The sequence below is a fragment of the Microcaecilia unicolor genome, chromosome 6, assembly GCF_901765095.1.
Source record: "Microcaecilia unicolor chromosome 6, aMicUni1.1, whole genome shotgun sequence".
Lineage (NCBI taxonomy): Eukaryota > Metazoa > Chordata > Amphibia > Gymnophiona > Siphonopidae > Microcaecilia > Microcaecilia unicolor.
Genome location: NC_044036.1, coordinates 136,895,915 through 136,921,117, shown reverse-complemented (window position 1 = coordinate 136,921,117; position 25,203 = coordinate 136,895,915). Strand labels below are relative to the sequence as shown.

Sequence of the window (25,203 nt, the reverse complement as noted above, 5' to 3'; positions counted from 1 at the left end):
AGGACGTGAATTGTCAGATGCAGGGGAATAAATCACAAAGCAATACCGACAGTCAGGGCTGCCGAGAGACTGAGCAGGGCCCGGGGGGCCCACCGCCCCCCTCAAGCCCCCCCCAATTGCTACTCAGGTCGCCGGCGCCACAGTCCCCGGTCTCACCCGCCCGCCCTCGGCTCCGTCGACAGCCCCTCTCCATCTGCCACCAGGCCCCCTGCATTCAAATCGATTTGGCAGCGCCTCACCTCCGTGTGAAAGCGCAGCGGCAGATCGCCTCCCTTCGGGCCTTCCCTCCCTGTGTCCCGCCCTCGAGGAATCAATTTGTATGCAGGGGGCCCAGTGGCGGACGGAGAGGGGCTGTCAACGGAGCTGAGGGCGGGCGGGTGAGACCAGGGACTGCAGCGCCGAGCCCCCCCTTGGAGCCCGGGCCTGGGGAATTCTGTCCCCCCCTGCCCCCCCCCCTCTCGGCGGCCCTGCCGACAGTAAAGAAGCAGCAACAACCTTAGGACTGGAGCACTAGGTCTCCCATAAACACTGCCTTCAGTGAACGCTGGGTCAGAGCTCAATTTAATTTACTGGGTTACCAGCAAAAGACAGAAATGCAAAGATTCTTTTGTCCTTAAAACTGGTGCTAACGGGATTTTCATTCATTCTTCTCAAGTTGTGTGTTCTTTTTTTAAATAAAGCTAAGGCTAAAGTGTTGTCATGTCTCCTTTCTTTGATTTTTATCTTGCAGACTGTAGTTTCTTTGAAAATGCTTCACTGTCAGTGCGCGGATTTGGTCTTTTCATACCTCAGCATCCCCTAATAACCAGTTTTCCCAGCCTCAGCTGGAAAGGATTCCAATTCCTTTTGTTTTTTTTTCCAGGCAAGGGATTAAAATGCAGAACCTCAGTCTTGAGTCCTTCCCTTCTGGTTCTCTTCCAAGGGAATCTGAATTGATCCTGTCATTCAGAACACAAGACAACTCTGTTTTGTAATTCTTAACAAATACAACTTATATTCCTGGGAAAGTGTGCACAGAAGCAGCTAGAATCTGTAGAAGGTAAGCTGAGAAACACAGTTTTGAGATGCCAGAAATTCTCTTTTCTGTTTGTAAAGATTTTATGCGTCTTGTCTTCTCCTCACTGAGAAGCTCTAACCTGTTAAGCCTCCTCCGTTCATGAAGAAGCCGTCCCAACCCCTTCATCATTTTCATCGTCCATTTCCGAACCCGTTTGAGTCCTGCTCTATCTTTTCTGAGATGAAGTTTTCAGACCAGCACAAAGTAACTCAAGATCTGAAACATTATATATTCTGAGTTTCATTCGCTCTTCCTTTCTGAATCATTCCAAGTATTTGATTGCTTTTTAACCTCTGCTGGTCCTTCTCCTAACTGGTAGCTTTTAATATGGAATCCAGCATTGCAAACCTATAGCTAGAATTAATTTTCCCCCATGTCCATCACTTTGTATTTGTCTACATTAAATTTCCCCTGTCCAGTTTTCTGGTCCTGTACTTCCTCACAATCTGCTTATAATTTACCAGTGTTTAATAATTCTGTGTGATGTGGCAGATTTGATCACTAATTGTGCTGTTTTCCAGAGCACTTAGGAAAAAGGTTGTAAAACTCTGGTCCCAGTACAGATTTCTCTCTCTCTCTGTTGAAAAACATGACCATTTCATTTGTTTTCTGTCCTTTAACCAGCCACTACTTGTGTCCTACACCAAGACTTTTTATTATCCTCAAGAGTTTCTTATGAGGAACAGGTATGGGTAGGTAGTTGGTTATCTCTGTGTCCCCCCTTCTTCCACTATTCTCTTTCCTTTCTGGCCTAAATCTGTTAATTCTTCTGTCCTTTTTAATTTTGGCATTTTTTTCCAGCTTTCCTTGTTTGATTTTTGTACACTGCTTTGATTCAGCACAATCCTCCCGCACTTGTTTGACAGATCTGGGCTGGAGACCAATGAAAAGAGAAGGATGCCCATCTTTAAATCGGAAGATGGATGTCCTCAACTACCCTGTTGCAGGGACGACCAAATTTCAAGGGGGTGTCGGAGGTATAGTGACGGGGCAGTTGAGGACATCCATCTTCCGATTTAAAGATGGGCGTCCTTCTCTTTTCATTGGTCTCCAGCCCATATGTATCCTCAACTGCCCCGTCACAGAAACGTCCAAATTTTGGACATCCTCAACTGCCCTCGCTGGCATGTTTGCTGTAGGGGGGAATGGGGGCTTGCCAGCATGCAAATGCATGCTGGACAGGGCTCACCATTCCTCCCCAATGATCTGCAAACCCTAACGCCAGCTCGGAGCTGGCGTAGGGTTTGTCACAGCCAGCGACCCAATCTTTGGCGCGCTGGTCGCTGATCATTGGGGATGAATGTGTTAAGCGCTGATTAGCATGCATTTGCAAGCTACTTGTGCTATGAGCCCTGTTTAGCATGCATTTGCATGCTACTTGCGCTAAGAGCCCTCGAGCGCGTTGTTTCACGCGCTCGAGGGCTCTGATCATGGGGCGGTAGCAAACGCTGGCGCTAGTATGGCACTAACAGCCTCTAGCGCCGGCGTTTGCTTTTGATCATCTGCCTGCTAGAGATTCGTGCTGAAATCGAAATGTATTCTGAAACAACGCCGATAAGTTAATTGACTTAACAAGCCAATCAGTGTTGTTAACAGCACTTAACAAACAATAATGAGCACTAATTAGCAATCATTAGAGTTTACGTGCACAAAAGTGTATTCTGCGCCTAAATTTTAAAGTGTGCAGGCAAAAGGAGCGTGGTTATAGGTGGGGAAATGGGTGTTTCATAAGTTATGTGCGTAGTTATTGAATATGGCCCTCTGTGCCTAAATCTATGTGCCGGGACTTAAGCCACATTTTCATTGGTGTAAATGGAGATGCATAGTTGTAGGCGCTAGGATATCAACTAAGCATATTCTATATACTACGCCTAAATCTAGGTGTCGCTTATAGAGTACGCATAGGTGGAAATGTTTTCCATGCGGATTTTCTAGGTGCCATATATAGAATTGCCCCCTAAGTGCGTAAGGGTTCATTTATCCAAAAAAGTGCCAGAAAGATACTTAGGAGCTGTTCTGTAAGTGGCATAACCCACGGATTCTAGATATGATGCCCAGATTTGGGTGGGCTTCTGAGATGCACGTGCAATTTAATTGGCTAATGAGCCAATTGGGGTAACTGTGAAAGAGGCATTTTATGTGTCAAAGCTGACACACATTATAAAGTTACCCTCATTGAGGGCAAGTTCCAAAAGCCATCTAATTGAAAAATTGCTATCTCCCTGCTAGCAAAAGCGCGCACTGATGGTTTTTTGAGGTTGTGTGGTTGTCAGGACTTGATGTCTTGCTTTGACTGCAGCCACTTTTTGCTACCCTCAAGAACCTGCCCCTCTAGGCAATCACCTAGTCTGCCTTATGGTAAAGCCAGACCTGGCAATGGTATAAGTAGTTCCTTGACGTTGGTTGAGTTATTAGCTCCAAAGCAATGCCAAGAGACGGAATGAATCACTTCTGAAAACAGCCAATGTTGCAGAGGAACTCAACATAATGTTCTCCAAGTGTGAGGAGAAAAAACTAATAACAAACATCTCTCACAAATTAACGACTCCAAAGTCTGAAATTTGATATCAAGGCGATTCTTCTAGTTCACATCTTCAGAAAAGGTATGCACTGCAGTTTTCAGAAATGTATTTGAAATTCTGAATGCCTATCAATGACAGTGGGTAGATGAAAAAGCAGGCATACAAGATTCTCTTCTCCACCACCAGCTGCACCCCTTCCCACTCTGGTCTCCTTTGAAGTCTCACCATAATCCTTTGCTGTCCTCCTTCTTCATTAACCTCACGTATTTCTGGTTTCCTTATTTATTGCTGGTAGTTCAATGGCACCAGTGTCCACACACATGTTCTGCCACTGACTCCCCTCTATCTGATGGGGGTACTCTGAAGCCAGAGCCCAGGAAGACAACACTATCCAGGGTTGGCCCTACCAGTGAGCAACTGTTTTTTTTCACACATGGTTCCACTTCACTCTGCATCTCCCATGGGCCACCTCTGACATTATCCAGTCTTCCCAGGGTAGTCTCTTATTAAAAGGTATTTACATTGCAATTCTCTATTGCTTTGCTACATGATCCAAGAAACACCTCCTGTACTGGTACTAATGCACTTGGCAAAAAGCCTTAGGGATCCCCCCACCCCCCCGCTTTGGAATTATACACCGGTTGTACTGCCAGAACCTCTTAGAAATGTTCACATCATGTTCTCTAAGATGTTTGTTTAATGGATGCATTTCAGTCAATACATTAATTTATCTACAGCAGCCAGAGACCAGAATTCAAGGACAGAGTAATTTTGCATTGTTCAGATTTACCCTTTACACTTAACTTTGCTGTTTGACGCCCAACATCGGTGGAAGTTCTGCAAATCAAGGCTGCATTCATTTGGTATTAATAAAATTCTGAGTGTTCAGCTAGACCAGGAATAAATTAATGTGCTCTTTCTTCCAGTTTACAGTTATATGTAATAATTTTACATATTCCATAAATATGTGCTCAGAGTGGGATTAGCATTTCACTGACCTCTTAAGCTTGCTTTACTTCTGTAACAGAAGTTGCTACACATTTAATCAATACATACAACAGATAACTTTTAGCTTAATAGAAAAAAGGCAAGCCAAGTCTTCAGTCAATTGCAGATCTGTTTGGAAGACACTTCTAAAGTTTCCTCCCTTCTGCTTGATTAAATGTACACGTTCTCAAGAAGACTGTTTAAAAAATGTGTCACTGAACCTTAGTTCCTTGAGATCATTAGATTTTCATTTCAGTGACTTAGATTAAATATATACTTCCTCAAACTTGCTTTCAGCCATTTGGAACCGTTCCCGTCTGCATGACGAGTTCTAATGTCCCATTATAGCGTTGTCTCTTGAGAATGACTTCTCTTATCATGGAATGACCTGTCTTATCATAACCCATAGCTACAACTTCTGATTTTAGGTTTAAGTGATAAATACCAATAAAACATCCTTGGTACAAAAAAAAAATAAAACAAGTGGTTATTGGTTAAACATTAGAAAATCTCCCCTTCCCCTAATTACACTCCCATCCCTCCCCTGGCCTGTTGTGGATTCTCCTTTTTGTGCCTTTTCTGTGTTGACAAAAATCTGTCCACCTGATATTTAAAACGATTTGACCGTCGAAACAATACTTAACCAGCTATCTGACGATATTCAGTGCTGAATATCACCGGATAGCAACTTAAAGATAGACAGTTATACCCCTCGATATATATCTGGCTACCCAGTGGGAGGACTTCATGCCAGCTGGCATTTGGCCAGAGCAGATTGGTGGTGATGGTGGCAGCATTTGGATGTTTAAGAGTGATGGTCAATGAGGGGCCCTTTTATTAAGCCGCGCCAAAATGGAGTTACCGCACGGCTACTCTGCGGCTCTTGCGGTAATTTCATTTTTGGCGTGCATCCGATACACACATCCGAAAAAATAATTTTTATTTTGTGGGCGCACGCCAAGTGGCATTTGACGAGCGTAGGTCATTACCACCCAGTTACCACATGAGACTTTACCTCTAGGTCAATGGCTGGCAGTAAGGTCTCAGACCCAAAATGGACGCACGGCAATTTTCATTTTGCCGCACATTTTTAGCAAAAATTTTAAAAAGGTATCTTTTGCAGCTGCGCTGAAAAATGACTCTGCGCATGTCCAAAACACGCGTCTATACTACTGCAGGCCATTTTTCAGCGCACCTTAGTAAAAGGACCCCTGAATGAAGAGATAACTGCTATGATAGCGGTGGGACTGTTACACTGTCTGTTGCTGGAGCCCAGCATATTCCAGGGTCATTGCTCTATGACCATCTGTTTGTTTGATGCATTTAAATTAAGCATCATCGTGTTTCACCTCAAGTGATCAATTTAGGGCAGTAAAACACAGACCATAGAGAACCCTTGGGAATACCTCAAATTTGTCTTTCCACTATGAGACAAACTTAAGGGTGAGGTTCTCATTTCTCGGAGGCAAACAGCAGGCCAAAAATGAAAAGCAGTAGTCCTACGTCATAAAACATCTATTTCCACTTACCAAAGACATAAATCTCACTGTTGAGTACGGCTGTACTGAAGCGATACTTGGAGTACACCATTGGTGCACGCTGTGTCCATTTGTCTTGGACAGGGTCATACTGAAACAATCTGTTACTTAACCGATCAGGTTCATCATCAGGAAGATCCATCTGTAGAAAATATGACAACCATGTAATAATGGAACATGTAGAAACCTGTGTGTGACCAAACATGCAATAAATGAAACCCAGGATCTGAGCTCTTAAATACCACATCCACGATTAGCTCAAAAGTAATTCATGTTCACTACAATGCAACATTTACCCTTCCACTCTACAAGAGTCTAGCTGAAAATGTCACTCAGAGATGAAGGCTTCAGAGCTTTACTCCTCCTCAAGGCCAAAGAGGACAGAATATTCGTGGAAAGAGATGTATTTAGGATCAATTAGAAGGAGACAATATTTATATCAAGGGACGATTCTTCTGGTCTATGCTTTTTCTGTATTCACAGTTCAAAATACGCTTTCTTCCTTCTCTACCTAATAGTTAACTCAGTCCCTCTGAAAATTGACTAGGGATGAGTGTCTATACTTAGATGTGAATTTTCAGTGGATATCTACTGTAAACATAAGGATCTACAAAATGGGTGACTAAAGGAGTGGAGTTAGGGAAGGAAAAATGTTAGACACTCAACACTGATTTTCAGCACTAGGAGGGTCATTTTATGCTGAAGGGTGAGAAGGAGAAGTTTGCCTTTTTGTGGCTAACATGAATATTTATGTTTCTGTATATTAAACTTGACACATTGCCTTTAATGACTGTGCAAGCAAAGCAGTTTACAAATACATTTTCAAAAGAGAGGAAAATAATACCAAATTATTCAATAGGACAGGTTGACCTTAAGTGAGGAAAGAAGGATACAAATCATTTTAAGGTAATTAGCAGTGAACATAGAGGACATCCTGGAGGGAGTAGACAACATTGTTTATCATTTATAAATTTCATATACCACCTACCCTGCAAGCATGAAAAGTAATCTATGAAAATTAGAAGAATGATCTAATGTTGGCAGTTAAAATGTAGTGCAAAGACGTGCAGAGTGATTCACTTGGAGTGTAGAAACCCAAAAGTGCTGTAGGTGATAGGGATGAGAGCTGATGTGCATAGACCTTGGGGTGAAAGGGACCTTGGGGTGATAGTGGCTGAGGATCTCGAGATAGCAAATCAATGTGACAAGGGGTTGGCCAAAGCCAGAAGGATGCTAGGCTGCATGGAGAAAGACATAACCAGCAGACGAAAGGAAAGAAGTATTAATACCACTGTACAAGTCATTAGTGAGGCCCCTCTTGGAGTATTGTGTTCAGTTTTAGAGGCTGTATCTTGTTAAGGACATAAAAAGACTTGAAGCAATTCAGAAGAAGGCGATGAAAATGATATGGGGTTTGTGCCAAAAGACATATGAGAAGAGACTTGAAGACCTGGAGGAAAGGAGGGAGGGGAGATATGATACAGATCTTTAAATACTTAAGGTATTAATATACAAACAAATCTTTTTAAGAGATGGGGAAGTGGTAGAACTAAAAGATATGAATTGAGGTTGCAGAGAGGTAGACTTAGGAGTGACATCAGGAAATACTATTTGACGAAGAGTGTAGTAGATGCCTGGAATTCCCTTTCAGTGGAGGTGGTAGGGTCAGATACAAGGAAGAATTCAAAAATATGTGGGATAAACACAGAAGGTCTCTATATAGAAAGAGGTTGGAATCTAAGCAGAACTTAAATGTTCCCTATGAGTAAAGGCTGAAGCATTTAGGGCTCTTCAGCTTGGAGAAGAGATGGTTAAGGGGAGATATGATAGAGCTCTATAAAATAATGAGTGGAGTGGAGCGGGTAGACGTGAATCGCTTGTTTACTCTTTCCAAAAATACTAGGACTAGAGGGCATGCGATGAAACTACAAAGCAGTAAATTTAATACAAATCGGAGAAAAGTTTTCTTCATTCAATGTGTAATTAAACTCTGGAATTCATTGCCAGAGAATGTGGTAAAGGCGGTTAGCTTAGTGGGGTTTTAAAAGAGTCTGGACGGCTTCCTAAAGGAAAAGTCCATAGACCATTATTAAATTGACTTGGGGAAAATCCACTGCTCATTTCTGAAATAAGCAGCGTAAAATTTATTAAGCTTTTTTGGGAAACAGGATGCTGGGCTTGATGGACCTTTGGTCTGTCCCAGTGTGGCAACACTTATGTACTTATGACCTTCACAGTTTAAAGAGGTCATAGAAGGATATTGCCTGTATCGCTTAGGTGGGATCCACCACAAATCACCAAGGCAGAATATAGGTTCTAAGACCTTACCAGTGCCAGATGCAAATGTGATCATCTTATTGGGCAGACTAGATGGACCATACAGGCAGTGGTGTGCTGGAGCAGGCTCTCACAGGCTCGCAAGAGCCGGTTGTTAAGTTTTTAAGAATTTTGGGAGCCGGTTGTTAAAGTAGGGCCCTCCATGGCTTCTTTAACCACTGGCTCCCAAAATGTGGGCTTGGGCCCCCATGCTGAATTATCTTTTACTTTGCTGGTGGGGATGCTGAGCCCTGCAAGCCCAGTAAATAGACTACTGCTGCTCCCTGCTCCTTGTTTCCAGCATGCTGCTCAGAGCAAGACGTTGGGAATGGTGGCAGTCCATTTATTGGCTGCCAGCAAAGGTATGCCTAGCATGCCCGCACGAAGGGAGGGAGGAGAGAGAGGCAAGTGTTGCTCCCCCCCCCCCCCCCCCCGGCCACCCCGGACCCTTCCAAATGCAGAGCTGGCTATGTCTGGAGAAAGAGCCTGTTGTTAAAAATTTACCAGCACACCCCTGCATACAGGTCTTTATCTGTCATCACGGACTGTTACTATGGAACTCATTTTCAAAACAGAAAAATGTCTCAAAAGCAGCACAAAGTGGCGAATGGACGTTTTTCTCACCAAAACATCAAAATTGCAATATTTGAAAAGGCAGAAGTGGGACGTTTTTCACTGAGTTCATCCAGGTAGCAAGGGGGTGTGTTGGGAGACATGTTTTGGGAGGGACTTGGGCAGGCTTAAAATCTGGACCTTTTTCAGCAATAATGGAACAGGAAAAAAGGTCCAGGACAAAAAAGAAGTACGTTTTTATCTAGACCTGTTTCAGTCACGATTGGCCAACTGACCACTGGAGGGATTAAGGCATGACCCCCCCCCCCTCTTAATCCCCCAGTGGTCCCAACCCCCCAAAATGTGACAGTGACAGCAGATACCAGGCTCTATGACAGCCATTCCTAAGAAAGCAGCAAGCCAGTGGAAGAGGAATTACTGGAATTTACAGCATAACTGTTCATCTCTATAACCGGAGAAAGCTGGAGGGTGGGGAGGGGGAGCTTTGGGAGGGAGGTGGAGGGTGGAAGGGTTGTGGGGGCTGGCAATGTATAAAAAATTTCAGAAACGTTTGTGCACCTGTTTTCACTTTGCTGGATGTCTTACTTTATTGTTTTGTATATTCTTTCCACCTCCTGGGCCACCTGGGGAGAAATGGAGATGTTGGCCTTTGAGGGTTTGCCTAGCGACTGATGACTGCGGTTGTCGCTGTTTGGTTAAAGGGCTAAAATGGAGCGACCCTGTGGACTTGGGACAATTACTAAACAGCACTGTCTGCATGTCTGATGTTAGAGTTGTTAATAAAAATTATTAAAAAAAAAAAAAAGAATGCTAAAGGAATGGAAAACTGCAATGTTCCGTTCTGTTTGGGGACCGTTGGCAACTGCAGAACTGTAGCAACCTAGGACCAAGTGAAAGCACCAGAGGGGTGAACTCATGAAGCTTCAGAGACTGTACTCACTGTACCAGGTACATAGAGAGGAAACAACAGAGGGATGAAGCTTCAGAAGCTGCCCCACAGTTTAAAACTTAAAGAAAGAACACTGGAGCTCAGAAAACTGCCAGTTGGATCGAGGGCTTTGGGACCAGCTCTAGATGTATAACCAAGACTCCGTCGTGTTTAGCTGCCTATTTGGTTGCCATGGTGGAGACTTGACAGCCGACATTTAAGCACAGGCAATTGGGGTCCATGCGGAGTTGCAGGTGCGGCTCTGGCCTCCTTGTTGGGTAGACTGGATGGACCGTGCGGGTCATTAACTGATGTCATTTACTGTGTTCTTGGCACAATAGACTTTATAGGATTAATATATGCAGGAGAAAGTTATGGTTGTAGTGGCAGTAGAAACATTTGCTTGCAAAGCGAATGTTAAGAATCTGTGGTGTTTCAAAATAAATTTCCATTCTGATTTTATTTACAGTTGAAACCTCTCAGAAATATATGGACTTGCGTATGGGACCAAATGGTTACGGTAGAAATTCTATAAATTGCTGCCTCAGTCTAGATGCCCTAATGCTATAAACGGCATTCAAAACTGTGCATGCAAATTTGGACACACACCTAATTTGCATATACAAATAATGCCAGCAATTACATAAGTACATAAGTAATGCCATACTGGGAAAAGACCAAGGGTCCATCGAGCCCAGCATCCTGTCCACGACAGCGGCCAATCCAGGCCAAGGGCACCTGGCAAGCTTCCCAAACGTACAAACATTCTATACATGTTATTCCTGGAATTATGGATTTTTCCAAGTCCGTTTAGTAGCGGTTTATGGACTTGTCCTTTAGGAAACCGTCTAACCCCTTTTTAAACTCTGCTAAGCTAACCGCCTTCACCACTTTCTCCGGCAACGAATTCCAGAGTTTAATTACATGTTGCGTGAAGAAATATTTTCTCCGATTTGTTTTAAATTTACTACACTGTAGTTTCATCGCATGCCCCCTAGTCCTAGTATTTTTGGAAAGCGTGAATAGACGCTTCACATCCACCTGTTCCACTCCACTCATTATTTTATATACCTCTATCATGTCTCCCCTCAGCCGTCTCTTCTCCAAGCTGTATAGCCCTAGCCTCCTTAGTCTTTCTTCATAGGGAAGTCGTCCCATCCCTGCTATCATTTTAGTCGCCCTTCGCTGCACCTTTTCCAATTCTACTATATCTTTCTTGAGATGCGGCGACCAGAATTGAACACAATACTCAAGGTGCGGTCACACCATGGAGCGATACAACGGCATTATAACATCCTCACACCTGTTTTCCATACCTTTCCTAATAATACCCAACATTCTATTCGCTTTCTTAGCCGCAGCAGCACACTGAGCAGAAGGTTTCAGTGTGTTATCGACGACAACACCCAGATCCCTTTCTTGGTCCGTAACTCCTAACGTGGAACCTTGCATGACGTAGCTATAATTCGGGTTCTTTTTTCCCACATGCATCACCTTGCACTTGCTCACATTAAACATCATCTGCCATTTAGCCGCCCAGTCTCCCAGTCTCGTAAGGTCCTCTTGTAATTTTTCACAATCCTGTCGTGATTTAATGACTTTGAATAACTTTGTGTCATCAGCAAATTTAATTACCTCGCTAGTTACTCCCATCTCTAAATCATTTATAAATATATTAAAAAGCAGCGGTCCTAGCACGGACCCCTGAGGAACCCCACTAACTACCCTTCTCCATTGTGAATACTGCCCATTTAACCCCACTCTCTGTTTCCTATCCTTCAGTTAGTTTTTAATCCATAATAGGACATTTCCTCCTATCCCATGACCCTCCAATTTCCTCTGTAGCCTTTCATGAGGTACCTTGTCAAACGCCATTTGAAAATCCAGATACACAATATCAACCGACTCCCCTTTGTCCACATGTTTGTTCACTCCTTCAAAGAATTGAAGTAAATTGGTCAGGCAAGATTTCCCCACACAAAAGCCATGCTGACTTGGTCTCAGTAATCCATGTCCTCGGATGTGCTCTGTAATTTTGTTTTTAATAATAGCCTCTACCATTTTCCCAGGCACCGACGTCAGACTCACCGGTCTATAATTTCCCGGATCTCCCCTGGAGCCTTTTTTAAAAATGGGCGTTACATTGGCCACCCTCCAATCTTCCGGTACCACGCTCGATTTTAAGGATAAGTTGCATATCACTAGCAGTAGCTCCGCAAGCTCGTTTTTCAGTTCTATCAGTACTCTAGGATGAATACCATCCGGTCCAGGAGATTTGCTACTCTTCAGTTTGCCGAACTGCCCCATTAAGTCCTCCAGGTTTACCGTGAAGTCAGTAAGTTTCTCCGACTCGTCCGCTTGAAATACCATTTCCGACACCGGTATCCCACCCAAATCTTCCTCGGTGAAGACCGAAGCAAAGAATTCATTCAGTCTCTCCGCTACGTCTTTGTCTTCCTTGATCGCCCCTTTTACCCCTCGGTCATCCAGCGGCCCAACCGATTCTTTTGCCGGCTTCCTGCTTTTAATATACCGAAAATTTTTTTTACTATGTTTATTTGCCTCTAATGCTATCTTTTTTTCATACTCCCTCTTGGCCTTCTTAATCTGCGCCTTGCATTTGCTTTGACACTCCTTATGCTGTTTCTTGTTATTTTCAGACGGTTCCTTCTTCCATTTTCTGAAGGCGTTTCTTTTAGCCCTAATAGCTTCCTTCACCTCACTTTTCAACCAGGCCGCGTGTCTTTTGGACTTCTGTCTTTCTTTTCTAATTTGCGCTAGCAATCAATTATTAACACTAATTGGCACCGGTTTATGTACATATCTCGCAAGGCGCTTTCTATAAAGATGGGCGTGTAAATGTTTCAGCGTGCAACTGAAAAGAAGGCGTGGCCATAGGCGGGTCAAGAGCGTTTACTTCAGATGCACAGTAGGGGATCCGGACCTAATTTAGGGACCCTTTTATAAAGTTGCGGTAAATGGGACCCTGCACTAGCGGCGGTGACCATTTTTGCCGTGTGCCAGCTCCCCTCTTACCGCAGCAGGTGAAAATAACCAAACATGACTTGGCCGCGTGGTAAGTACCTGCAAAACTTCCAGGGGCCGCCCCCAATTCTGCCCAGACAGTACCCCTGAATATCCCCTCCCAGTCTCCTCAGCGTGGTCTAACCAATCGAGAGAGGCTCCTGTCTGCTTAATCCCTTTTGAATATCAGGCCCATTAAAAACACGAGTGTGTGATAGATACACAAATGTCGTATCTATTTTCTTCTCTGTAGTGGGGATGTCAGAAAGGATCACAAGTAGGAATCGCATGCTGTCATCTGCTTCACGTTTAACTGAACAGCCTTTGCTGTGTGGTCCAGGAACTGAACCATTGCCATTGTTTCTTTTAAACTGCTCTTCTTTGGGAAAAATAAATCATGTTTCAGCCAACGTAACTGGCAAAATCCCTACTGTTCAATGACTCAGGTACCTTCACCATCAGAATAGCAAAGGTTGTCCAGCATCTTGCAGCAACTCTGAGCTTTGCCCCAAGGAGGAGCATCAAGGGTTACTTTAGACCTGGACTTAACACTGTTTCCATGCAGATAACCGTGACTTCAAAAGATCAGTTATGGGTAGTGACACAATGCCAGTTTGATTGATGGGGTACATGATGAACAATACCACCCTGAAGAGCAATTTTGATAATACCCATGGCGCGTGCAAGCCCATTTCCTTTTTTTTTAATGAATTTCAAGTTTACATTTATGCAAGTAACATACATTTTTAAATATAGAAACAATTTCTTAGCAAATTAAATCTTTTGTAAAGAAAATAAGTCAAATATATTTAGTCCACAATTATATGATCCAAGTACTAGGAAAATAAGACGAAATAGATAAAGTAATACGATCTATAGAATAGAGGGAACTTGAGTAAACGCAGCCGAGCTAGCGCTAGTAATCAAGGAAAGCTACAACAATTATTCCTTACTGGAAACAAATTCTAATAACTTCCCTAGGTCAAAAAATATATAGTTAGAGGAATTCAAAGAGACATTACGTCTACAAGGAAATTCAAAAGAAAAGTTCCCCCTAAGCGGAGAACTCTTGCTTTTAACATCATAAATTCTTTTCTTCTTTTTTGAGTGTCTCTTGAAAGGTCCGGAAAGATTTGTATTTTGGATCCCAGGAAAGTAGTATTGATGTGGCGGAAATAAAGTCTAAAATGTGTTGTTTCGGTCTGACTCCAAAGCAAATGAAACCAGCAATGTTGTTCTTTCTGTAATAACCTCAAGTGAGCGTTCAAGAAATTCTGTTAAGTTTAGTTCAGATATAGGTTGTTCAGGTAATCTTCAAGCCCATTTCCAAAGGGAAACTCCCTGGAGAGTTTCCTTTCTAAAATATGGATATCTCACACGTCACGGGTAACTTTGCACAAGTGCTTTCACTTACATTCAAGCAGGTACGATGCACGAGCCTGCAAGCATGTGTGTGATTTGAAAATGTGATTACTGCACCTAATTTCCCTCCCCCAACCTAACCCCGCTCACTTTTCTATGTGGGTCAATGTTTTCGTATTTGAGAGAGTGAGGTCACTTTCACATGGGTAAACGTAAGGTCTTCTGAATATTGTTCTCTCCATGGTTAAATTGAGTTTACTCTGTTGCAGATTTAAGTAAGAATATCCAGGCAGTGAAGGATTTGAGCCTTCTGTAATCACAAGCAAATCTGCCCATGAGAAAAAGCAAGCAGAAGAAGAATGAAGAACACACAAAAGGTAAATATTAGATCATCGATATTTGAAGTGATTGAAGTGGCCAGAAGATGCTCCTGTATGGTTAAATCGCTTGGGTGAGGCTATCCACTGATACTCAACAGTACTTAGTGGCCCTTTTACAAAGGCGCGGAAGGGTTAACACCCAGGTAACGAGTGCCAAGTCAGCTCTACCACCAGAGTAGTGCGTCTGCTCAGCAGTAATTCTGAGTTTGGCATACGCCAAATCCTACGATAGAAAATATTTTTCTATATTACTACTACTACTATTTATCATTTCTATAGCGCTACAAGGCATACGGAGCATATATTCTACCGCGGGAGCGTTCCCAGTGGTAATCGGCAGTGCGGACACATTGGCGTGGTTAGCGCATGGGTAGCACGTGAGCCCTTACTGCTAAGTCAATGGCTGGTGGTAAGGGCTCAGGCTGTAAACAGGTGCTCGCTAGTTTTTATTTCTGCGCCGGTCCATTTCCCCAGCTGCGGTAAAAAGTGGCCCAGCGCACACCAAACAGATGCGTCCACGCTGCTGCAGGTCACTTTTTACCGCGCTTTGTAAAAGGACCCCTCAACCTTTTACTGCCACTAACCGCAAAAGCCGCAGCAGGCTATTTTCTGGGTGGTCCAGGGGCGGAGTCAGCACTTATGTGGTCAAATGACAATATTCAGCGCTTAACCACCCAAGTTAACCAGAAAATTGGACTACATAAAACACAGTCCTATCTTTATCTGGTTTTGCTTTGGAAGTTAAGTTCTGAATATCACATAAACCCAGATATTCAATGCTAGTGTCCAGACACAGCCCAGCACTGCATATCCAGGCAACAATGCCGGTGGCAGCCATAAAACTGCTGACCACCCCGGCTGAATATTTACCCCTGTGCAAACAGGGTCATGCAGGTGATATATTGCCTTTCTGTGGTACAACCAATGTAGTGGAGTTGAACGGGTAGATGTGAAGCATCTGTTTACGCTTTCCAAAAATACTAGGACTAGGGGGCATGCAATGAAACTACAATGTAGTAAATTTAAAATGAATCATAGAAAATTTTTCTTCACTCAACGTGTAATTAAACTCTGGAATTCGTTGCCAGAGAATGTGGTAAAGGCAGTTAGCTTAGCGGAGTTTAAAAAAGGTTTGGCCGGCTTCCTAAAGGAAAAGTCCATAGACCGTTATTAAATGGACTTGGGGAAAATCCACTATTTCTGGGATAAGCAGTATAAAATGTTTTGTACATTTTTGGGATCTTGCCGGGTATTTGTGACCTGGATTAGCCACTGTTGGAAACAGGATGCTGGGCTCGATGGACATTTGGTCTTTCCCAGTATGGCAATACTTATGTACTTATAGCTTGCATATTACATACAGATACTTTTTCTATCTCTACTGGGCTCACAATTTAATTCTTTTACCTGGAACAATGGAGGGATCAATTGACTTGCCCAGGGTCACAAGGAGTTGCAGTGGGAAATGAACCCACTTCTCCTGGTTCTCAGCCCGCTGCTCTATTAGGGTCCTCCTACATTTCCAAAGCATGAAGCCCCTTTTCTGGCCATTTTTATATGATTCGCACACTGGAGTTTTGTCTAGCAGCTTGTTGCCTGGACTTGCGCAGTACCTATGCAATTAAAAGGGTTCTTAGCACATCTAAGGAGTTCCAAGAACATGGCATTCACGATATTAGCATATTTGGGTTTAAAAAAAAAAGTTTGGACAAGTTCCTGGAGGAAAAATCCATAGTCTGCTATTGAGACAGACATGGATAAGCCACTGCTTGCCCTGGGATTGGTAGCATGAAATCTTGCTACTCTTTGAGATTCTGCATAGAATGCTGCTACTCTTTGGGATTCCGGAATGTTGCTACTCTTTGGGATTCCGCATAGAACGTTGCTACTATTTGGGATTTTGGAATCTTGCTACTCTTTGGGATTCTAGAATGTTGCTACTAATTGGGTTTCTGCCAGGTACTTGTGACCTGGATTGGCCACTGTGAGAAACCAGATACTGGGCTAGATGGACCATTGGTCTGACCCAATATGGCTATTCTTATGTTGAGAAATATTAAAACAAAGAGCGACATTTGGATCTTCTACATATAACTGCAAAAGAGTTTTCTGCAAAACAAAAGCTTCCACAGCTGTGATTTCTAAGATGAAGTGGATCGTTTAATATGCATGCATTTCACTGCGCCACGCTGACAGGACCAGAAACCATTAAAACATGGATATTTACTTAACAGACAAGTTGTTACAGAACACGCTATTGGTTACGCATGCCTCTTCAATACACATCCTTTCCTCTCATCAGATCTCATTCATATGAGAAAGTGCTCACCCATCCTTTCTTGCAGGCAATTTTGGGGAACAGTTGTGACTGACGAAATGTCTAATTTTCTTGTCAATCTGTCTTAGTCAAGAAACCTCTACTTTCCACTGCGTAGCTAACAGATGCACTGTGTCCATACTCACTGTGTCTTTGTGGTTTAGTGCTTCAGGGAAAGAGAATATCTACCACTCTGTTTGTTTTAATGTCACTTCCAGTTTGGTTTTGGGCTTTTTTTTTTTTTAATCCAAAATCTGATGTCTTTTTTTGTAAGTCTCAATGCTATGACTAACTTGAAGAGTTGCAATATATATTTTCTTCCCAGGCTAAGCCAGGGGTGTAGCCAGACTTCGACGGGAGGGGGATCCAGAGCCCGAGGTGAGGGGGCACATTTTAGCCCCCCCCCCCCGGTGCTGCCAACCCCCCCACCTGCCGCCAACCCTCTCCCGCCACGTACCTTTGCTGGCGGGGGACCCCAACCCCCGCCAGCCAAAGTCCTCTTCTCAGCCGCGCGGCGTTGTCGAATGATCTGATCAAATTTGAATCTGTTTCTGTGCGTGCGACTGACGTCCTGCACGTTGTGATAAAGTCACATCCAGGACAGTTGGGTTAAGGCAGTGTCAGTTTGAAATACAAGTCCCAGAAGGCATTGCAGGCAAGGAGCCAGGGGGTGAGATGAGGAACTCGGACTGGACTCCTAGCTGCAATGGGGGAAGACATGGGTGTAAGCTGGCAGGACATGTAGATGGGCTGCCACTAGGGGGAAAGAGAGTTAGGAAACCCTGTGTGCAGGAGCTCATCATTAGTCTAATGCTCAGCTCAGCTGATATGGGTGTGTGGGAAGCTAATGGAAGGAGGATGATTGGTTGTGAGAGCAGAAGCCAGGGATTGATTAGGCAGGTGGGAAGCAGTCCCAGGGAGGAGAGAAGCAGTTGCAGGCTGAAAACCCTTGGGTGTGAGGAAGTCCCAAAAGTATTTGCAGGCTGAAAATCCTTGGGTAAGAGAGGTCCCTAAAGTATTGAATTTACCAGTGAGGCTGATGCTGGGTGAAATCTCTTGGGTATGAGAAGTTCCTAAAGTATTGAACTCTCCTGAAGGTAAAGAGAGTAGAAGGTAGAAACTGCTGCTTTGTGATTGAACTGTGATGATGAACTGAAAGAACTGCTTTTATTTGGAATTGAACTACTGTTACTGTGCTCTGGATAAAGAGCCCAGACTGGAACTGACTGTGAGCCTGTATTGAATCCTGGTATGTGCTGATAGCCTACTGCTTAAAGGGGACTATTTCCCACACACTTTCAGGTGGCTTATATGTGCTTAAGATTGAAGGTGAATGCTGCTGTTGGAACTGTGTATCAGGTCTACTAGAAACCTGCATGGAATAAAGTCCTTAAGATTGAAGTTGCTGGTGGATATTTATTTCTTGAGAGTACCAGGAGCCTGTGGCTGGAGGAGATTGTTCTATCCTTGGCTGCACCTAGAGGTACCTGGTTACAACATGCAGGACGTCAGACACATGCACAGAAACTTGATCAGATCATTCAGCAAGCAATGCCGCGCGCCCGAGAAGAGGCCTTCGGCTGGTAGGGGTTGGGGTCTCCCACCAGCAAAGGTATGCGGCGGGGGAGGGTTGGCGGCAGGAAGGGGGGGGTCACAGCAGGGGGGTCCAGGGCCAAATCTACGGGGGCCCATGCCAGCTACGCCCCTGGGCTAACCTCTTCTATTTTATAAAGATTTGTTTTGTTAGGGGTCCTTTTACTAAGGTGCGATGAAAAAAATGGCCTGCGCTGGTGTATTGGACACGCACAGGTCCATTTTCAGCGCACCTGCAAAAAAAAGCCTCTATTTTTTGGCCGAAAATGGATGTGCGGCAAAATAAAAATTGGCGCACGTCCATTTTGGGACTGAGACCTCACCGCCACCCATTGACTTAGTGGCAAAGTCTCACACATTAACTGGGCAGTAATCGTCAGCACATGCACATTGCCAATTACAGCCCGGTTAGTGCTGCATGCCAGAAACGTTCCGGTGCATGTAGTGGATTCACGTAAAGAATGAAAGTACTGCCTGGGTCACACGGTAGCAGGGCAGTTGTTTCAAATTGGCATGCACTAGGCTGAGTAAAAGGGGCCCCTTAAAATCTTAGGCCAGAGCTCCCGCAACTGATAGTTTGTATCCTTTAATTCAGTTCTATCTTTCAATTTTATGTCCCTCCTTTCTCACAGCCTCAAAAAAGACTTTACTGAGCAAATTATTGTCTTGTTGCTACTGTGATATTTCATAGAGGCAATGAAAATTATGAAAGCTGTCTTGAAATTACTGCCATTTCAAATCATTTCTGCAGTTCTCAACCTCCCTCAGTGCAGATGTTTTCTCCCCCTATAAATAATCTCCGCTTCCCCATCCTGCCATTCTCAGTAAACTGTCTTGGTACACCAGACAATCCCTCACCCAAGATTCTTTCCTTTAGTTAACGGGACTGTTGTATGATTCCAGAATCTACGCAAGGTTTGATGGTTTTTCCATCTTGATACAGTATAATCAAAATGCGTATTAACAGCTCTAATTGTTAACTTTATGCTTGGTGCAGTCAACTGGCCTCTTTACGCTTCAGGGTAAATTTTCAAAGGATTAGCTGGCATTTCAGAGCTTAATACAAGGCATTATTGGGCAGATTGGCTGGATTTGTGTAAGTAGATTTTCAGACCCCTAAAGATACACTTCTTCTTTCTCAATGGCACAGCTTTTAACCACATTAAAAAGTGGCATTTTGGTGAGAGGATAGATCAAGGGTGAAAACTATATATATATATATGCAAGTTTCAAAAAGACAATGTTCTTACCATTCAACACCACTTAAATGTGTACATATTCAGCAGTTAAAACATTCAAATAACACACACTGTAACACAGTACACTCCTTCCAATATCAACACAACACACATTAAAAGATATCATGGAGGGTAAGCAGAGGTGGAACATGTGGAGGGGCATTTTCGATATGATGTCTAAGTTGGACTTTGGATGTTTTACACTAACCGTCCAAAATCCGAATAGGAAATATGGCCATTTTCGAAAACCGCAAAATGTCTATCATTTTTTTTTTCAAAAAATACTGTTTGTAGCAAGTTTTTCTCTGCGTGTTTATCTTTTCAGGCCATTTTAAAAAATATGTACAAGTGAAAAACATAGAAAATCAAGCCATTGCGATGTAGGATGGGCCAGCATTTTCAGCAGACTGGTCCCCCAGACATCCCAGCATGGGGCACCCTAGGGGTCACTGCTGTGGACTTCACATAAAGGCCCTCCCCGGTACACATCTCAGCATTGCTTCCTTATCTTGTCTGCTGAGCCTTCCAAAACCTACGCAAAACCCACAACCCCAACTGTACAACACTACAATAGCCCTTATGGGTGAAGGGGGCACCTATATTTGGATACAATGAGTTTCTGGTGAGTTTTGGAGGGCTCACAGTTTCCACCACAAATGTAACAGGTAGGACATGGGCCTGGCTCCACATGACTACTCCAGGGACCTGCCTGCTGCTCTATAAGATTTGAGGCTGTCGTACAGGCTGGTAAGTTCTATTTCCCTACAGTACATAACTGACTATGAAAATTGCTCTACACAAATGCAGCTAAACTAGTAAACCTTTCTCTCAGAGGTTTAGCTAACATACCTGTGGTGTCCATCCTCCCATCACATAGAGTTTATTGTTTAATGTAACCACAGCATGGCAGGCCAGGGCTACAGGGAGAGGAGAAGCACATTTCCAGGTGTCTTGCGCTATACAGTACTTTTCCACTGCATGGGTGATAACATATTGGTTTTTCATTTTCATTTGCCCTCCTATAATATAAAGATCATTACGGACAGTGCCCAGAGCATAAAGCTCACGAAATTCAGCAGTGCACAAATTTTCCCAAAACTGACCTCCTCGACTGTGGTACCTGCAAAGGAATAAACAGATGTAACACAGTGGGTGTATTGAAATTACACATTAAAGCAAATCAGGTCCAGAAGTAGAAATAATCTTGGCACAAGGTCAAGGGGTCACTCTGATATTGTGACCTCTTTTCAGTGGGTCTTCTATTTGGAAGAGACATCTGCAGGAACTGTGAGGTCTCGCTGACAGACTGCAGCAGTGGCTGTTCAGTGACAGCATCTAGCTCCTCCTCCCAGTCTCTTTCCCCCCCCCCCCCCTCCCCAAGAGCTCTCCAAATTCTGGATAGTGAGCTGAGGGGAGTGGAAGCAGACAGCAGGAGAAGGTTGGCTTTTGCTACCATTTCAATCATTCCGCTTTTGGCAAACATTGCACTGGCCTAATATAAAGGACTGCAAAGAGAAAACTTAAAAGGGTCATATCTAATGTCTTTATACCACTGAAAAATGATTAAGTAACTGCAATTCTAAGGGGGGGGGGGAAGAAAAGCAATGACTGAATTTAAAAAATATATACTGAAGTGCAGGATAGTGAGAGGATGCAGAAGACAAGAACATAGCAAGACTTTAAAATGTGACAGAAAGAGCTTTGATTTCTTCCTCTTGGACTCAGGAAATGGAAGGTTCCTGACCTTTCTGAGTCCTGGCAGAAGGATAGATGTGGTAAAGCTGCTGCTGCCCACTGGAAATCTGTGGACACCCAGCAGCCACTCGGTTGCATTTCCTGGAGACTGCTTCCGGACAGCAGCTCCAATGCAGCAATTCAGTGACTAAGGAGGACATCCTTGAACTTAGTAGCGATGGGCAGCCAGAAAATGTCCCTTTTGTGTCATTTCCCATTTTTTCATTTTGTCAGTTTCTGATAATAGTCCTCCTAAACCTATAAGCTGATGTTCCCCTTTTCATGCTTAGCACACTAATTTTTAGTGCACAAAAAACACTAGGATCCCCTTGTAAAAGGGGTTCTTAGTGCACTACTGCTAAGGGGTGTGGACATGGGAGCGGCATGGACAGGCCTTGGGCATCCCTAGCAATTATGTGCTGAAGTTACAGAATACTATCATTTACACGCCTGACTGCACCTTGCACAAACATTTACACCAGTGCTCGTGCCTAAAGTTAGGCATGTAAATGTGGACTTACACTAGTGTTTTGTAACAGGAATTACACACGTAATTATAGAATTCACACTTAGCAAGCACACTGTAGGTGCAGAACTGTAGGTGACCTTTAGAGAATTAACCCCAGTGTGAATTATGCACACTATTTTTACAAGTTTGTGCGTGCACAATGGTTCATGCATAGGTAGTGGTTCCACTACTTCCAAATAGTGAACACATTATTATTGGCAAACAAAAAAATACCTGAGGTGAATCTCTTTATAAAGGTGGTTAATAAATCTCACTCGATTAAAATAAATATCTTATGTCATTGCAACTGACAAGCCATCTCTAAAACATAACTTAAAAGTTAAAACAGAGAACAACTGGAAAATGAATTTACAGATTTTTCCTGGTCCTCAAAATGCAATTTAAATCAAGGAAGGACATGCTGTAGAAAACCTGTACAAGTCAAATATTTAGTTTGAAGATACCCACCTACATATTTCAATGTTCCTGGTCTTTTGTCTTGAGCGTTTAACTGCAGTTGCTTCTCCAGCAAGAATTACGTCATTGTTTTCAGTTACAACACCAGCACAGACCAAGCCCAGAACTTCCCCATACTTTGGTGAATAAATGAAGCATGTTTTTCCTGTTGTAGGGGCGTAACAAAAACTAACATCTCTGTAGGTGCCATATTTGGACCTAATACCTGAAGAGCTATTGCCAAGGCAAAGTAGAAGGCTGGTGGTCTCCATGCCATACCGTAGACCGAGGGAGTGTTGCTCTGATTTTCTAATGCTTTCCAACGCCACCTCTATCATACTGTAGCATTCAGAACTGGACAGAAGCACTGTATTCCTCTTCAGGGCTTCTCGAAGATAAAAAGGACTTATTAACACAAGCCTCACTTGCTTCAGGAGTTCTATAAGGTGTGTTTCCCGCATAATTCTGTCATGGTTCACCCATCGCAGAACCAAGTCTAAAATGCTCTCTTCCCGGGACACGTTGAGATCATCAGATCTGATCAACATCAACAGCTGCTCAATTTCAATGTCCAGTATTTCCTCATGTAAACTTGCCTCTGCAAAGTGTTGGTAAAGGTACTTCTTTGCCTGATCAGATAATTCCTCGGCCCCAATCTGCTTTGCAAAATAGTAGACCCCTACACAGTTGGATGCATCCATACGGTCCATCATGTACTTTTGACAAGTGTCAAAAATATCTTCCATCTGCATCAGAAAAGCAGCAGTGGCAACGTCCTGAACGCTCAGGTTGCCAATGTGAAGATCTCCAGTGTACATGTAGGTGAGGATGATGGACACGCTCTCTGCTGTAATGTCACAGAGAGCCACTTCTTTTTGAGAACACTCCATCAACCCACAAGTAAACATGGCCTTGAAATAAGGGCTGAACGAAGCCAGTATAAGTCTGTGGCAAGGAAATGTCTGACCATCTGCCACCAGGATGACATCAATCAGCTCCGTGGAATCCTTCATCCCCTTTATTTGGCTCAGTAGAAGTGAGCAGTGTCGTTGTTTTCTTTGTGCTTCCAAGGTGCTTGCCATGATGCTGCTTCAGGATGTCCTATTATTCAAATCTTCTCTGAATCTATTTTAGCCGATAGGTCTTTTTGCGTGTCTTATCATTGCCGACGTGATGCACACTCAAAACAAGTCTTTCTAGAAAACAAAACCATAGTGTATAATTTACTTATTAAAAATATATAGCTGCTAACAAGTTTCAGGGGCCCTTTTACTAAGCCGTGTAAGCGTCTACGTGCGCCAAAATGGAGTTACCGCCTGACTACCATGTGGCTCTCATGGTAATTTCATTTTTGGCATGCATCCAATATGCACGTCTGAAAAATATTTTTTATTTTCGGGTGCGCGTAATGGACGTGCGTAGGTGATTACCGCCCAGATTCTTTACTGCTAGGTCAATGGCTGGCGGTAAGGTGTCAGATCCAAAATGGACGTGCGGCAATTTTGATTTTGCCGCACATCCATTTTCAGCAAAAAAGGCCCTTTTTATAGGCGTGCTAAAAAAATGGATCGGCACGCACCCAAAACCCGCGCCTACACTACTGCAAGCCATTTTTCAGCGCACCTTTGTAAAAGGACCCCTATGTGACTAATCTTAATTAGTAAGAATATTTCCACCGTGCTGTTAGCTTGGCAGAGTTTAAAAAGGGGTTGGACGGTTTCCTAAAGGCCAAGTCCATAGACCGCTACTAAATGGACTTGGGAAAAATCCACAATTTCAGGAATAACTTGTATAAAATGTTTGTAAGTTTGGGTAGCTTGCCAGGTGCCCTTGACCTGGATTGGCCGCTGTCGGGGACAGGATGCTGGGCTCGATGGACCTTTGGTCTTTTCCCAGTATGGCATTACTTATGTACTTAAGTAAGTAAACAAACTTTACATTGGGACAAACTGATTGGACTCTTGTGCAATCTGGAATTCATATAACCGTTACTATTCTGGAATCTTTCACTTGGAGCTTTACCCATTTATCAACACTGAAACCTGAACCCTAGGAAAGCACATTATAACGCACTGTTATTGTTAAGAAACAAGTACTTAAACACTATGGAAAGTTGTTGATTTTCATTGCTTTGTGTAGAGTATTTCTATAGAAGAATACACTTAAAAAGAGCTCCCTCAATAAATCTGTTCCTATTGTCTTGCAAGACTCAAGTTTTATAAACCATTAGATAAACCAGCCATTGTTATAGGTCTATTAAAAGACCGGTTGTCAAAGTGATGGCACTTCCAACAAAATACTGCCCCTAGAGTGCCTTTTCATTCTTACAAAATGGATTTCTGAAACAGTTGCAAAAGAAAAAGAAAGGTTCTCTTTTCATTTTAATTAAGAGAATTGTTAGCATTCTCCCTGTACAAATCCAAGAAAAGAGCAGTCTGTTAAAAAATGTTTAGCTCAGGACTAAGGTTTTGTTCTCAGTGCTAAAAGTGACTCACCAGTCACTCAGATTAATTGGTTTTCCCTATTCACTTCACAATAGTGAATTCCACATTTGCAAAGTGCAGTATTTGCTCAAAGTAAGAGCACACTTATTTTATACTAAATTCAGGACTTTTCACTTCGCAATAGTGAATTCCACATTTGCAAAGTGCACTATTTGCCCAAAGTGAG

The 25,203-nt window shown here is 43.2% G+C and overlaps 1 protein-coding gene across 4 annotated transcripts in view; it reads right to left on the bottom strand.

The window, feature by feature from the left end:
- The window catches only part of KBTBD12 (kelch repeat and BTB domain containing 12), a 74,255-nt gene that overhangs the window by 30,207 nt on the left and 18,845 nt on the right, over positions 1 to 25,203 (bottom strand). For all 4 annotated transcript variants that reach the window (XM_030206199.1, XM_030206197.1, XM_030206198.1 and 1 more), the window contains 3 exons: positions 22,546 to 23,729; positions 20,685 to 20,955; positions 6,096 to 6,246 (listed from right to left, as the gene is read on the bottom strand). In XM_030206199.1, the coding sequence (XP_030062059.1) occupies positions 6,096 to 6,246; positions 20,685 to 20,955; positions 22,546 to 23,615 (1,492 nt within the window). In that variant the 5' untranslated portion in view covers positions 23,616 to 23,729. The remainder of the gene's footprint in view (positions 1 to 6,095; positions 6,247 to 20,684; positions 20,956 to 22,545; positions 23,730 to 25,203) is intronic.